Source organism: Podarcis tiliguerta (genome assembly GCF_965153285.1).
Source record: "Podarcis tiliguerta genome assembly, chromosome: 11".
Classification (NCBI taxonomy): domain Eukaryota; kingdom Metazoa; phylum Chordata; class Lepidosauria; order Squamata; family Lacertidae; genus Podarcis; species Podarcis tiliguerta.
Window position 1 is genome coordinate 59884110 of NC_139544.1, and position 16802 is coordinate 59900911.

A 16802-nucleotide genomic window follows, 5' to 3' on the forward strand; every position below is an offset into this window, starting at 1 on the left:
CGCCACACAAACCTCGGAGACCTGCTAGCCCTGGGCATTTGGGGAGACCCAACCAAGTTCTTCTGAAATTGAGAGAAGCTCTGCAACTGCAGTGCCCTGTGCTCTGAGCCCAGAGCCTTCAATGGCCAGCATCCTAATGCAGGTGAGGGAGGCAATCTGTTAATTACTACAAATCACTTGACTGCCAAGCCAGCGCTTATCAGCCTGTAATTTCCCCCCACCAAATTGCTAAAAAAAGAGAGAGAAACCTGCAGGGAAACAAAGAGGGGAGCATGGAGTGCCAGAGGACAGGGTCAAACTCCTCAAGGCGTTTTTCATTCTTGGGGAAGCCCACGGAAAAGTCCTAAGAACAATGGGGGAAGTGGCCATCAATTTTATTATGAGGCATTTAAAGGAAGGAGGGGAGGGTGGGGAAAAGAAAGAAATGAAATAATGATGGTTTAAAAAAAGGAAAGGAAAGGAAAAGGGAAAAAAGGGCAAAAGAAAAAAGAAAAAAAGAAATCCATCAGTGAAAATTGCCCCTGAAAACTTCACAGAATTGTAACGGCTTTCTCTCGCTTAAATTGATTGGTGTAGCAACGTTATGAGATGACTATTAGAATTCATTGCGCGCCACAGAAAGAGCTGAAATGTCAGCAGACTATACAGCAAAAGTAATGGGTCCTGAACTCCTGTTAGTCAAAAATGATTTTGTTTCAAATTAGAAATTGATTTCTTTTGGACACAAGCCCTTTGCCGGCTTCCAACTTTTGTAGCTGAGCCTTGGAAGAGATTAACCTCACCCTCTGTTCGGGTCCCCCTCTGATGATACCCTTTCAAAAGTTTCTTCGCCGCGAATGCTTTTTTAATGCGGACGCGGTCTTAACCAATAACACAGGTTGTTTGTTCCTAGGAGAGCTGAACCACATTCTGCCTTTCTTTTTATTTTTCTGCTGACACAAATCGCAAACTCGTTGACAAGTTTAAAAGGAAAGGAAAGGAAAGAGAGAGAGAGAAGGGGGGTGGGGGTGGGCAAAGCCAGCTCATAAGCGAAGCAAAGATTATGTTAGGCTCTGCAGCCAAGCACAAGACTGCTCCAATTTCTTTCCCCTTTGCTTCGAGAGAAAGAGTGCTTTGGCCCACTCCTTAAGTGGACACACTAAGTGAAGAGCAGAACAGATGCGGGCTATAAAGGAGTCCTTGGGCTAGAAAATTCTGCGTTTCCGGCTGTAGAGGGAGATGAAAAGTCAGACACGAACGCTGATTTCTTTTTGCTTGAAATTAAAGCAAATCTCCCATCCCCATCAGGCAACCATTTTCTGTGCTTTTGTACTACTGGGCTGGCATGGCAACTATTAAGTTTTCAATCAGATTCCTTCCTGCCCTATCTCAAGGGCTCAGGGAAGGATACATGCTATTCCTAATACTTGCTTTCTGCACTGCAGGGGTTGGAATAGTTGACTCTCACGGCCCCTTCCAACTCTACAATTCTGTGATTCAATTTCGGAGCTATTTCACAATCAAGAACATGGATGCTAATAACATCCACAGAAAATACATATTAACTATTTTGTATATAGATTCATGGATAGCTCAGCTGGTAAGAGCATGGTGCCGATAACACCAAGGTTGCAGGTTTGATCCCCATAAGGGAAAGCTGCATTGCAGGGGGTTGGACTAGATGACCCTCAGGGTCCCTTCCAACTCTATGATCCCAAAACCATTAACACGATTTCATATATAAAAACAATTGAGACAATTTTTAAGGACCTTTGTGTTGATGTGTGCATTTTATGAATTGTTGTCTGCTACCGAGGATGAAGGGAGGGATATAAATAAAACTAACAATGACAATGACGATCTCTGTTCATTTTACCCTGACATTCACCTGTGCAGAAGAATTATATTAAAAGGTAGATTAAGGCTCACTCTGAGATTACTGGGCCATCTGCTGAGAAGACTGACTCAGAAGCTCTTAACGTTTATGACATAACTGAACTGTTAGTTAAAAGATAGCAAAGGAAGGAAGCACAGCAACACAATTTAGTTATGGAAGCCACAGGTAAAGGCCGAGCAAGCTCAGGATTGAGGGAAATTAAGAAGGAAAGTTTAATACTCTCTTAGCCATGGCTGTGGCAAGAAATCACCTATCTGAACCTGCTTTGTTTTTGGCATTTCAAGAAAACACTCCCCGCGGCAGCTATTTACAGAAGCTGTGCATGTTAAATGCATTCACACAGAGAACAATTTGACTGTGCCAACCCAGCCACGGGCATGGCAAATTTGGGGTGGCAGGTGGCGGGATGGCTACTCGCCCTGAAAAAAAATCTCCTATCCAGTGGGAGGAGCATCTTGTTAACTTAATGTCCTACAATCCACTCTGGCAAATGTTACGCTCACTCAATGGATGCGATGGGTGCATGCATGCTTATTAATAGAATAATCTTCTAAGTTACTACGTGGAACCTGGAACTTCATGTTGAAGACATCACATGGTGCCAGGTATGAAATACATTGTGAGAAAGTAGTATGGAATTTCTGAGGGCTCTGCATCCTTTATCTCTTACATGGGGCAACTGAAGAATGGAAGATGGTGACATTTAAAACAGCTAAGTTTTTTCGTTCAGTGTCTCTACCTTTTCGCTGGGCTCATACATTGGCAGAAGTCTGAGTAAAGCAGGAATGGAGGGGCACTGAGAACTGTTTCAAAACAAATAATCAAACAAGCTAGTTTTAACAAGGAAAAATAGCAGAGATGGGTATAGCACAGAAGTTAAAACAAAAAGCTAACACAACAGAGCTTTTTCAAAATCCTTTCTCGCTGTACTGAAGCCTTGTTTTAAAGTGCAACTCTTCTCAAACACCTGCCCATTGTTTAAAATCACCGATTCCTCCCTCCATGCCTGCTTTATTCAAACCTCTGCTGTTATTTAAAACCATTACTTACCTATCCTATTGTGCTGCTCCCTCTGTTTTTACTCCTCTCCCATGCCCTACTTCAAGCAAATCCAGGATTGGGATGCAGCACTAAAAAATCCTGCATGATGACAGCCTTACATTTCTATGTATATAGGAAGATATGTTGTATGTACATGTTATTTTGTAATCTGCTTTAAGATACTGTTTCAATTATGAAACTGCATGTAAATATATTAAATAAATAATACAGCACAGGAAGGTGCAGGAGCACCAAAGACAGTAGAGGATGTGGTGAAGGTTTGCTGGATGGTGCGGGTGACTTGGCCTTTGGGGATATCGGGGTGCACCTCACCTCTTCTCGGTCTGACAGTCTCCTTCTTTGTGTGCACTCCAAAGCATTCATCGTCTGCATGGGCACTGAAGCCAACACTTTTCTTCCCTCCGCTGCTTCCTGGTGTGTTGCAGCCTCTCCCAGAAGCTGAAGTTTTTGAAAGGCAATCTTCACAGCTGAGCTTCGGAGAACTGCAAGAGGGGAAAAGAACATGGGTGTCACATTTCGGTCTTCTCCCTCACTCTCTTTCAAGCTAACAGTATAATAGCATATAAAAGCATTAAAATATATTTGACCCACCAAAACAGCTCCCTTACCTTCCAGACAAATGAAGTGCTGCAAGACCAGAAAATTTTACTTGTACGCACTCTTGAATACCTGGATGCTAATTTTACCTTCCAGTGGGAACCAGGTGAATGGCTACTTGCAGGCTGGTTCGAAGTACTTAGCTCCTGTTACTATTATTATTATTATTATTATTATTATTATTATTATTATTATTAGAGGGGGCTATTTTGTACTCCTGCAAGCCTTTGGGTTCCTGTGAGCATGCTGATAGCTCCCATCTTCTTTCTCAGTGACCCTGTTTTGGTGACAAACCCGTCAACAATCAGCAGCTGAGTTCACTATTAGAAGGAGAGACAAGACTTCAAGATCATACTGCTGGAACGTACTATGTAGACCAACACCTGCCCTAACTCCAGGTGTGGTGCACAGGAATAAGGAGTATGCCCCCCCCCTGAGATTACTCTAAGATATGGGCCTGAATAGGGACGCGGGTGGCGCTGTGGGTAAAACCTCAGCGCCTAGGACTTGCCGATCGCATGGTCAGCGGTTCGAATCCCCGCGGCAGTGTGAGCTCCCATCTTTCGGTCCCAGCTCCTGCCCACCTAGCAGTTCAAAAGCACCACTGAGTGCAAGTAGATAAATAGGTACCGCTTTATAGCGGGAAGGTAAACGGCGTTTCCGTGTGCTGCGCTGGTGCCGGCTCGCCAGAGCAGCTTTGTCACGCTGGCCACGTGACCCGGAAGTGTCTCCGGACAGCGCTGGCTCCCGGCCTCTTAAGTGAGATGAGCACACAACCCTAGAGTCGGACACGACTGGCCCGTACGGGCAGGGGTACCTTTACCTTTATGGGCCTGAATAGGTATCCCAGTTGTCTCCTGGGAAAACGTTAAAAAGCGTTTCCAGTGCAATGAAAAGATTGGAGGAGCTCTCTTTCACCCAGGAGTTTCAGCACAATTAGCATCGTTTAAAAGATATTTAAGAAGCCAGTCGTTATTTGGGCGCCTTCTGGGTTTCCAGGGTAAAGATTTAATTAGAATTGATAGCCCTGTTTTCTGAAGAGGGCGACCTTTGACTTGCAAAATTAGTGGGAGGAAGTTACTTTGCTGGAACACTCAAATGGCTTCTCTTGACAAGCCAAGGTTACCTCTAGGATGGAATATTACTTTCAGGGTTGAGTAGCACTGCAAGTGCCAGAGAGAGGGAAAAAATTAAATTGCTAATTTTAAAGGACAGGATGGAAAAGAAATAAAAAAAATGTACAGCATAGCAAGCTCTGCTAACAAGGCCTTGGGGTCTGACCCTTCAGCTCTTAATGCAAGTGAAAGCCTGAAAAAACCAGGAGCTAAGAAAGAGAAGGATTAATATTGAGTAAGGATTTCAAGGCGTCAACGCCGTAATGCCTCAAAACGAGAAGAAGTCTTTTGCTGAAACAGTAGGCTGATGAAAGCTCTTTCAACACAGCCACCAGCCTTTTCCAATCTAGGTTATGCGTCGACTGGAGTCAAGTCATGTTCCCACCCCACCCAGTTAGCAGTGAAGGGTGTCTATCACTTTGAGGAATCCTTTGGTCAGTTTTATTTTCCCACCTCTCTCCTGTCTTTCAAGCACCTCTTTTCCCACCTGAGCTTTGGCTCATCCTCCAAATTATCAGTCCCGAATGAAACCAACCAAAGGTTAAGCATGCATAACAGCATCCCTGCCTCCTTCTGTTGCACCCCACTATCAGCTTAGCTTGCAAGGAGATGGAGGGGGGAATTTTTTCCCCCCTGTGTAACTTTGTCAGGTGCCAGGAGCCTGAAGGAACTTAACTCAGTTGTATACATCCTATTGCTCTATGTGCTCAAGGCGGCTTACGACGAAAGCAAAAAACCCATCGTTTTAAACCAAGTCATGCTAGCCCACCGAAAGCTGCTAGCATCACTCTTGCTCACATGCGCAGTCAGGGCTGGTCCAAGGCATTTCAGCTCCTGAGGCTGAATCAAAAAATGTGCTCCCACCACCAGGAAAGAAGAGGGGAGAGAAGTTCTATTTCAGGGATAAGCAGGGTAGAAACAAGATCCATAATGGGGGAGAGGGGATGGGAGAAGAACAGCAGTGCCTCCTATTAAATGAGAGGTTGCTGTGGAGGCAACATGTGGACAGGTCTGCCAAGGATGTGCCCTATAGCTGCCACTGGTACGGCTGCAGCAGCAGCAGCAGGCGATTCGTTCCTTGGAGGCCAGATCTGCCGCCCCTGTGGATCCTGCCGCCCAAAGCAGTCGCCTCACCTTGCCTCATGGGCAGGCCAGTTCGGTGACACAGGACCAAACTCAGTGTGAAGACAAGCGTCCAAATGCAAACACACACATTCAAGGCTACATAACGGTGGCTAGTGAAAGTCTGAATAGCCTTGGGGCTGCGGAAGTAGTGCTAAATTTCCCCTTTCCACTCCATGTGACCCAGAATCTGCTGTGCGCCCCACCCCAGCTGCTATTTACCTAACAAAAATGATGGATGTAGAAATCATAGAATCCTAGAAATGTAGATTTGGAAGGGGTCATGGGGGCCATCTAGCCCAACCTTCTGCAAGGAAGGAATCTTTTGTCCAACAAAAGTTGTGGCTCGAACCCACAACTCTGGAATTAAGGGTCTCATGCTTTACCAACATTTATTACAATCACACAACTAGCATTACAGTGTCTCGTTTCGCCCGCAGTCATGCCCTGATTGCCAAAAGATTAGAATGGCCCCCTGTTCCTCCTATTCTATCCCTACTCAGATCTACATCTTCATAGGCCTGGGAGCTTCCTATAGATTTTTTACCTACAGTAGCAGTTTATTGTAACTGGCTGAGAACACACTCTCTCTAAGGTATGTTTGACCCAGCCGCACAGTAGAATCATAGAATCATAGAGTTGGAAGAGACCACAAGGGCCATCGAGTCCAACCCCCTGCCAAGCAGGAAACACCATCAAAGCACTCCTGACATATGGTTGTCAAGCCTCTGCTTAAAGACCTCCAAAGAAGGAGACTCCGCCACACTCCTTGGCAGCAAATTCCACTGTCGAACAGCTCTTACTGTCAGTATGTTCCCTGCTCTCTATTCCAAAGAGTTGCGCTGGTTGAAGATCTCGTGGAGCTTTTTCCCAGTCGGAATATTGTCTAAACACTGAGTTGCATGAACCAACCGTCTTGACAACATAAGGGGGTTTCCAATGTTCAAAGAGGTTTCCTTTCGTAGTAGGCACATAGATAGATTCATGGCCTTCCCTACAGAGGTTCCACTCGTGATCACTGCCAGGAAGGCATTTATCATTTCTAGTTGTAATGAAGCCGCTGAACAATATGCCAACGAGTTAAAGACATAGGGCAACCCTATGGGGAAAACGCAGGGAGAGAGACTCAAATATGAAACGATTCTCCACCACCACAAGATTCACCTAAACACTGTCGAAGCAAGATGGGCCACCTGGAACTTGACTTACTTTAGCTCCCCAATGCCAGGGATCCCCCCCACTTTTGAGCTGGAGTGGGATATTTCAAAATGCCATTCAGGACCCACGGAACGCTTGCTGGGATTTGCTTTCTTTAAGAAGTAGTGGGGCGGGGAGAGGGGGGCGAGAAGTGGGGGAGAAACGTTAACCTTTTGTTTTATTGAATTAAAATGCCACGGAAATGCTGATGTAGTCTTCAGAGACTAAAATACTTTTACCAAGAAGAATAGCTGTCATTTATTAGACACAAAGAACAATCGCTTGATAGGATGCTTTCTGACAAAAAGCAGATTGGTATTCTCGTCATAGAAAAAGGCATTGTGGGGGGAAGGGGGGGGGAGAGAGAGAAAACCCAGCACAGACCTCTGAGACTTGAATAATTTAAAGCCGCATTTGGTGCAATTTGAATTTTTCTTTAGGGAGGCAAAGTTAAATACCTTTAATTTGTTCTAATTATTTCAAATTTGCAAGTTAATTATGGCTGATCATTAAATAACAAAAAGGACTATCATCTCCATAGAGTTTTACCTCCTACCCTCTGCATTACTTAAGCTCGATTTTAGTATGCATGAATTAACTTTCTAAATAATCGCACGGTTTGACTAAATGGCTCAGTAAAATGAGCTCTGATCCTCAGAATAAGCATTAATGGACATTAGGAAGGCTACTGGGACCCATGTTGCTTACATTATAAGTATTTTTAATGGGGTCTTATTTACTAATCTTTATATACTGCTCAAGTTAGGGCACTAATACGGCTTCATTAGTCTGCTTTAGCGGAGGGGGGAAAATGTCACTTCTTCAAAACACTAAAACCAATGTCTGCTCAGAGGTAGCTAAATTCATTTTTAAATTAAGTCAAGTCAAGTATGATGAAATTTAACTTGTTTCAGAACAGCATAGCCTGATGAATCAATTCGGCATAATGGCAGCCCTGGCCCACAGAAGGAATTTTACGGGACTAGCGATGTGCTAAGCTAACCAAGCAGCGAGAAGGATGCTTCTCTTCCCCCTGGCCTCAGAGCAACACTTACCACCAACACCCAAAAGCTCCTGCCGGGCTCCTGCTCAGCATTCAGCGCTCGGCTGGCTGCTTCCCGGCCATGAATTCTGAATTTGGAGACTCACCTTTCACTGAACCCTGATCTAGTCATACATTTTGCAGGGCTGATCAGAGGTATCCAGAGAACATTAAGCCAGCAAAGCGTTTGGAAGCCGACAAGCGCAAGGGCAGCAACAGAGGCCCTCCAATATTGATTATTCAACAGATGGCCGGTGCAGTTTTAGCCTTCTGCACCCCAGCTGAGACCGCAGGCTTGGGAGCTTAACCACCGACAAACTGACAGATTGCCTTGCTTGGGCTCACCTCCTGCTCTTAATTGGCTGCACCGTGATGTTTCCGGTCATCAAATGCTGTCAGGTGTGATGGCTGCAGAGGCTCAGTCCCCCCCCCCCGCCCTCTTTTTGAAAGTATAAGCAACTATGCTGAAATAGATGTCCGGTGATTCATCCGGGGATGACAGATTAAGTCCCCATAAACTAAAGAATTGCTTGCCACTCTGCCCTTCCTGAACATCTCTCTTTGTTAAGCTGAAAAGGAGCTGAAATGTGGTGGAAGAATTCCAGGGATGAGTCTGCATTCCTAAATTTGAGTGCCGACTTTCCACAGAACTCAAGCCTTTACCCCAAGGGGAGACCATGGTTTGAGCAGCGTGAGGGTGGGTTTCATCTGGTCCTCAGACAGGAGAGGCCCCACTGAGACCTTTGCAGAGGGAGGCCACCAGTTTTCATGAACGCATGCAGGCCTTTGCAGAGTCTGTAGCCTACAGGTAGAGAGCATTCTCCACCAGTCCCAAATCTTTTCACTCTGGGGAGGGGAAGCAGTAGCACCACCATTAAACTCTTTTCCCAAAGAGGAGACAACAATGCACTACACGTTCAGAGTCATTCAGCTTCATGGAAACTGAAAACAAGAGGGATTGCAGAAGCAGTTGACTACAACCTTTTCGCTTCTATTTGCCCACTCAGAACCACCCAGTCGTCGTCAAAGCTACCCTTTTTCCTGGAGGGGAAAAGCCCCCGAGATGGTGGTGAAAGAAAAGGGTTAGGCTGACCTGTTGGCCCTCTAGTCCCTATTTCGGCCTCATGTGGTTGCTTTGTATCATTTTTTAGAAATTGCTAGGAGTAAAGTTAGACTAATGGAACTGTCTGCCACATTTGTCATGGTTTTGAGACCTGGTCTATGATTACGTTCCCAGGAGGTAGATCAGGGGTCGGCAGGGTTTACCTTGCTTGGGCCGGATCACTCCCATGGAGATCCTCCATGGGGCGGCCCAGCGCAGCACAACACCGGAAACCGCGTCTCTGCATGTCCACGGCCTCAGAAATCGCTTCTGCGCATGCCCAGACACCAAAATCATGCCTGAGCAGAAGTGATTTTTGGTGTCTGGGCATGCACAGAAGTGTTTTCCAGTGCCATGGACATGTGCCCAAGAGGACAGTGTGGTGTAGTGGTTAAGAGCGGTAGTCTCGTAATCTGGGGAACCGGGTTCGCGTCTCCACTCCTCCACATGCAGCTGCTGGGTGACCTTGGGCCAGTTACACTTCTTTGAAGTCTCTCAGCCCCACTCACCTCACAGAGTGTTTGTTGTGGGGGAGGAAGGGAAAGGAGAATGTTAGCCGCTTTGAGACTTCTGAAGGGGAGTGAAAGGCGGGATATCAAATCCAAACTCTTCTTCAAATCCAAACATGTGAAGAAGCTGTTTCCGGAGCCATGGAAGAGAGTCCACGCGCCACGCTGGTTTAGCGCAATGCGCCGGGACTTGCCAAGTGGGTGGTTCGGTTCTGGGGCGGCTCATGGACCAGTTAAATGGCCTCCTTGGGTCGCTTTGGCCCATGGGCCACACGTTGCCGACCCCTGCGGTAGATGATCCACTGCTATAAAGCAGCTAGCTTGGTTAGCTACAAAGGACGCTATTGGTGGAGCTAAATAACTGAAAGAGGACACTTATGACCAAAGCATAATCAGGATTCAAAATCATGTGAGAAGTCTCCACAAATTTAGGAGGTTTTCTACTTCAGAACTCTGCCTGCCAGCTTCTTGGAAGGGGAGAAGGTAACAACACCAGAAGGAACGGGGCTTGTGCAAGTCATAAAATCCTAGAATTGTAGTGTTGGGAGGGACCACGAGGGTCATCTAGTCCATCCCTGCGCAATGCATAAATCTTTCGCCCAACATGGGAATTGAACCCATGAATCAAACCCACAATTAAAAGTCTCTACCAAAATAGAACTGTGAATGGAAAGGGAATGCTTGAACAGGGTTTCAGTTGAGTCCTGCAAAGAAGGCACCAACAAAGCACCAATGCAGAACCTAAACAGAGGCACCAGTATAAAATCTGTGCACAGGAGAACTTGCAGCACAGCTGGAACTGGAAGCGGTCTCTTTATTAACCTCTTCCAAGAATAGATTCCTCCCCAGAACAAACAAGGTGAGTGACCACATTAAGAAAACTACTAGATGCAGACACTTCTTTCTCCCAGGACCAAGCCCTGTCCTGCGACATCGGCAATGGCAGAAATGGCCCAGTCAGAGATGCACATTGTCTCTTGTAGCATGCAGGTTGTGTGTTGAGAAATGATCTCCTGGAGAAGCTAGAGCACCTCGGGAAACAGTTCACAAACAGCAAGCAAATGGGGCTACTTCCTTCCTCACCCCGATATTTCCTTTTGCAAATCTGTCATCCACCAACTAATCGCCCTGGCTTGGTTTTCACTGAGGGAGGATAACCCAGATTGCATGTTGGGGCGCAACACGACTGAACGCTCCTCAATGGGGGAGGCAACCCTCACACATAGGAAACTGGATGACAGGAAGAAGACCGGCCCTGAAGCTCTCTCCCTGATATGCTAGCTTTCTATGTGCAAGGGCTTTTTTTTTTAATAAGGAAGTAACATTCCAACATGTGGACACTCAGCCGAGCTTTGAAGCGGCACAGCCCAGACACATGTTTGCCTCCAACTCGGCGAGGCCTCGGCTCATGTTGCTCTGTGTGTTTGCTTATCGGCGGCATCTGGCTGAGAAACCCGCACGCTAAGCTTACGTGTGGCTTGCAGAACAGAACTGGCCCCTCTGCCTCTTTCGCAACCCACGCACGTAGCCAAAAGCCTTCGCCAGCAGAACACCCCTTGAAGAAATAAGGAATTAAACGGGTCTTTAAACTGACACCAGCGTATCCTCTCCGAAGCCTTGCTCCTAATTTTGCTGCAGTAAATAAATAAATAATGGCGTGTTTTGATCCTCCCCTTTGCAAATTCCGGCCTTAATTGGCTGCTCTAATAAACAGCAAAATGATTAGAAATTATCCTCTCCCCTCCTTCCCCACCCATGGAAAATAAATCTCAGTCGGTAAAGAGGGCGGGCGAGCGGTGGGCTGGGGTGGGGGACCTCCCCCGGCTTAGAGCTCTGCAGAGATTCATGTTGAAGTCAGGCCTGGCAAGCTTTAAGCGGGACAATATGCCAGGAATCTGCACGTGGCCTTTCGTACGGAGCGGAGTAGGGCAGCTGTCGCTCCAGCGAGCAGGGCTGTCAGCCTTCACAAAAGAAAGCCATGTAAATGCCAAGTCACAGGTATAAAAACAATCCTTCAAATGCAGCGCCCACGTATCTGGAAAAACCTGCCCGGCTCTTGGTGAGCGAAAACACTGCAAGGGTTGACAGAACATCCTCTTCCAAACAAAGTTTCTGACCAAATCCCAACTTCTGAAGCTGTTTCTCGTTCTCTAGGACGCTGCTGCGTTATTTTGGAGTGGGGGGAACGCAGCTCATAAGAACAAGGAGCACTTTCGAGCAGGCATTTTTAAGGTCCAGATTAAACAGTTTCATGGGCCGTCCAAAGGGCTATGCTTCCTGAAAGTGGCCTCGTCTGGACACAGTGCTAAACCACAGTTGCGCACAATGAGGACTAGCTGCTTTGAGCCTCGGGTTTGTGCTCACACGCCTTCCCCTCTGCCCCCTGGCAGAGCATACTTCACACAAATACTGAAAATATTGAGGACCCATTCTGGATCTTTTACAAAAGTTGGATTTTTTGTGGTATAAGAAAAAGTGGTTCTTTGGGTTCATTATTCTGGAACCCTAGCTGAATGACCCTGTCATGTGGCTACATGCCAAAAAAATAAACTTAAAAAATAGCAACTATGCCCACTATAAATGGTTCTGTAAACCGCCCTGAGACCTCTGGGTATAGGGTGGTATGTAAATTCAATAAATAAATAAAAATAAATAAAATAAGTGAGGACAGACCCTTACCCGTGTGGAACCAACTCAGTTTCTAGGGTTCCAGTAGATGCAAGCAATTTATACTGCAGAACATTCAAAGTACTCCTGACATTTGGCGTTTCATGCAAGGCTTCGATGCACAGTCTCAATGGAACCAGCAGCAATGAACAATACAAAATAGAAATGGAAGTCTCCCATCTTAATTGCCAAAGTACTTTCAAAAGCCTTGCTTCACACGGGAGTCCATATATGAGGCTTCACGTACTGAGAAGACACTGGGTGGCTGTAGCAGCTGGCTATTCTGATAGCTACTGGACAATGAAGAGAGCCAAAGGCCTTTCAGTGCCACCACCAGCTGCCTGATAGGCTGATGTCCCTCCAGGAACACAGTTGCTTTCGACTGCTCCAAGTCCAAGAAGCCAAATACGGCAACCAGGGCGAAGGCATGGAGCCAGTCAAAGGTATTTAGGGAAGTTTTGAAGGGGACTCTCCATAGGTGGGTGCAGCATCTGCCAAACCCCCTGGTTGCTAAAGCCACTTGAGGTTCCTTCGCTGCATGGAGCCACGTTCACAGACTTCTATCTGAACCCCAGCCACACATTGAATAGGGAAGAGGAGTGTGAAAGACAACTAGGAGGGAGGAGAAGCTGATCAGAGCCAAGCAAGGAGATGAACAGGGCATGGGTGCAGTTATTTCAGAGAATCTCACCAGGAAAGTTGGAAGAAAGTTGGCTAGAAAGTGGAGGAAAGGGAGCAGCAGCGCTTCCACCTCAACTCAGAAGCCCATATAACAAAGAGGGAATGTAACTGTGCCAGCACCAAAGTTTCCCCTTTAAGGAAGAAAAATAAGGAGCTCCTTTTTAGCAAGATTAAGGTTGAGCTGTTGGCTAGACAACCAAGATTATGTTTCAGAGAGACTGTTGTACGAGAGACAAAGCGGAGCGATGGATTTAAAAGTCATTGGCATAGAGATGATAGCTGAATCTGTTCAGGTGGATGAGGCTACCCAGGGGATAAGGCAGTGAAGACCTTTGAGCAAATCAAGACCAGCCTAAATCCCTTCTCTGAACAGGTTGGAATTGTTACAAACACACACACACACACACACCTGCCAAGAGGAGATCTTGCAAAACACACACCCATAAGTACACTGTCTCTCCATAAAATCTAAAGATCATACGGCTTCTAAAATTAGGACGCCTGCTAAATGAAAGTTAACCCGAACAATAACTTTAGCTAAACTCTAGGTCACAAGGACTGAATATAATGAGATGAAGAATATGAAAAGGCCATTCATAATGAAATTCATCACACTACGAATGCCATGCTTAGCTGCCTTATAACGTATAATTAATGATCCTATAAAAATCCAGCACTCCAGACTCTTCCTGCTGCCCACAGAGCCATTCTTGATGCTGGGCAGGGAGGAAGAGCAGCTGCTGCCACAAACGCTGCCCTCTGAGAAGCATTAGCGGGGTGCCCCCCTCCCCTCCACGTTTGTCCATCAGCTGCCATGGACCCATTTCCATAACTTGCTGAGCTTTGGGGACCCTTATCCAAAAACCAGCGTTCGCAGCTGGCCAGGGAAGATGACAGGCTGTGCACATCGGGAGCACGGGATCAAACAAGCTTGCTATTAGCGCTGATGGCAGACCCGTCTCTGCAGCAGCTACAGCCTGAGCGAGTGGGCAAGGGCCCAACAGCTTTGCCCTAGGCAAGAGAGGTCTGCAACTGCCAACCTTTGGGCCAAATGCAATGCGCGCCCATCAGGTAGCTGCCCCTCATCTGCCCGCGGGAGAACGACCGGTTCAGAAGAAGCAGAGGTCGAGGCAAGGCGAGGTTGTGAATCTTCAGCTGAGCAATCTGTGAATCTGTGCTGGCTGAGCAAGTTGCAAAGTTCATCCCAGCCCGAGTCTGTTCCCCAACAAAATGACCCAAAGTGGGGTTGGGTTCGAACGGAGAAGCAGACCCACAGCTGCATCCCAAGTCTTGCTGATTTGTGCTGCTGCCCAGGGCAGAAGGTGTGAGCTTTTCACTATGTCTAGAGCTGGCGAGAGATAAGGTTCAGGGGATCTGTGGGGATCTAGAGTCAGGGGATCCAAAATTGATGGCAACCCTCCCCCACCTTAGAAGGACACTCCGGGTGTATTGTTCCATGGTCCATGGGAAAGCCAACCTGCCATGGAGAGAGATTTTTGAGCCCTCTGCCTTCCTTAGTAGGCTCTAGGAAGGCACCCATGTTGCGGAACCCTTCAAGGGAGATCGAGCCAGGCTCTCTGCTGAAACCTCCCGGCTATCTGTAAAAAGCCCCCCTTTCTGCTAAGCCTTTGACAATCCTCAGAATTAAGTTTTGACAACTCTGGATCTATTTTTGGATATTTTACTGGTGCCATATGCTGCTTGTTGGCTTGTTATCAGCAATTACTATATTATATTTCAACTATCACACTGTATTTTATTTATAACATTTTATGGCTGTTTTTAATAAGCTTCAAGCCAGCTTGAAGGATATATCTATGGACTGGTTTTTGTGCTTTGGTATTTTTGATACCAGGCCAATGATTTTCTTCTCCTTTACTTTTAGGCTATTGTTGTAGAGGGAATCGGTATTTTATGAGAATCTATATTCTATTATGTGTTATCTTATTAAACTTGTGTTACTATAACTGCTTTGGTTTTCATGTTATCTGTTGGCATTTGTGTTCTATGTTGTAAATCACCCGGTAGTCTTTTGACAAAGGGTGGTATATAAACAAACAAACAGGCAAAAATAAAATATATATATAAATGAAGAAGAGGGTTGACAGAAATGTGTCAGTGATGGAAACAGCAACTGGCGTTCCACTTTTCCTTTGTTACTGCTACAGTAACAAGTCGAATGGATTCCTTGGAAGTCGAACGGAATCCATTCCGGAAGTCCGTTTGACTTCCAAAGTGTTCGAAAACAAAAGCACAGCTTCTGATTGGCTGCAGGAAGCTCCTGCAGCCAATCAGAAGCAGCGGAAGCTCCGCCGGACATTCGGCTTCCAAAAGAACGTTCAAAAACCAGAACAGTCACTTCCAGGTTTCAATCATTCGGGAGCCAAAACATTCAAGATCTAGGCTGTTCGAATACAACGTACGACTGTATGCATTTCTATAGAGCATTGATGTCCCCCCCCCCCCAAAAAAAATATTCACATAATCTTGGTGAAATCTTTGCAATCACCCTACACGATGTCATTGATGGGGAACCTGCAGCCTCCCAGTTGCAATTCCCATCATCTCTGAGCACTGGTCACACTTTGCTGGAACTGGAGATGGGCTCCAGGGCATTTGGATGGTCACAAATGCCCTGTCTGTGTTGTAAGGTGGGTCAGTATTATTGTCATCCCCAGAAATTAGGCAGAGGCTGAGTGTGCCTAGCCTAACAAAACAACAACAACAACAACCCCACAACCTGGTGAGTTTATGGCAGAGGTGAGATTTGAACCAGGGACCTCCTGATACACAATTCAGTCTCTCAGCCACTTCTCCCTAAACCTCACTCCCAATTACAAGGCCTTTAATAGCAGAAAAATAAACTGTTTGAAGATCCATCTTGTTTTACATCACCACTCCCAGCTGATCCGATATAACAAACGGGTAGTCCATTCCTCCATCAAAAAAAAGAGAGAGGAAAAAAGCCTTATCCCTCGTGAAGCCGTGGCGCTCAGATTCAAGGTTAAAGGATTAAGGCCCAAAGCATTGCATTCCAAAGGAAAGCAAGCCAAACATCAAAAGAAACACAAAAATCAATCCTCTTCACCATGGGAGCAGTGTGAAGAACAAATCAGCCAAGCTGAATCTAACATTTTCTCTGTGTGGCTCTGGGAAAAAAATTAGCACTCTTGTAAGCATAATGGACAGTTTGGAAAAGGCTTGGCACCAATGGAAAGCTGCTGAGCTCAATTCAAAGCACCAAGGCACTCCAGGAAAGATCCCTGCAGGAGTAACCTGGGTCAAAAATGGTAGGTGGGGCACAGTGAAAAATGAAATTAAACAACCACTCCAGCCTAAGTAGCTTTGGGTGCACCCAAAGTCTTCGAGAGGAGCCTTTGAAGTCTCTGTATCTGCAAGTGGCTGGGCATTGCCTTGCACACAGCACTTCATGTCCTGGAGCACAGTTGTGATCAAGGTGGCAAAAAGAGGAAAACACGGAGCTGATGGTCTAGTGAAGGACAGAAACAGTGGGAGAGGGAGGCTTTGTTCATTCCGCTGAATATTTTAAAGACACCTCTGTTTTGTTGAAAGCAGCCTTGCTCCCGAGCAGGGAAACAAGAATTAAATGAGCACGGCAAGTTGTAGGTGAGAATCAAGAGCAATCGGTTTCATTCAAGACGCTGGTTGTTCCTGCCCCAAATCTAAACACAAGCAGCAACATGCTCCGGTTGGTTCAGGCAATCATAACGTTAAGGTGCCCATGGGGGCAAGCTTGCCATCCTCTAAGATTTCAGGGACATGCTAAAGCAAGGAGAGATAGAGAACATCAGGTCTAGGGGCCTAATATGAC

General features: G+C 46.2%; 1 protein-coding gene across 8 annotated transcripts in view; it reads right to left on the reverse strand.

The window, feature by feature from the left end:
- KIAA1328 overlaps positions 1-16802 on the reverse strand; it is a 228162-nt gene that overhangs the window by 31312 nt on the left and 180048 nt on the right. For all 8 annotated transcript variants that reach the window (XM_083402910.1, XM_083402907.1, XM_083402908.1 and 5 more), the window contains one exon: positions 3251-3420. In XM_083402910.1, the coding sequence (XP_083259036.1) occupies positions 3251-3420 (170 nt within the window). The remainder of the gene's footprint in view (positions 1-3250; positions 3421-16802) is intronic.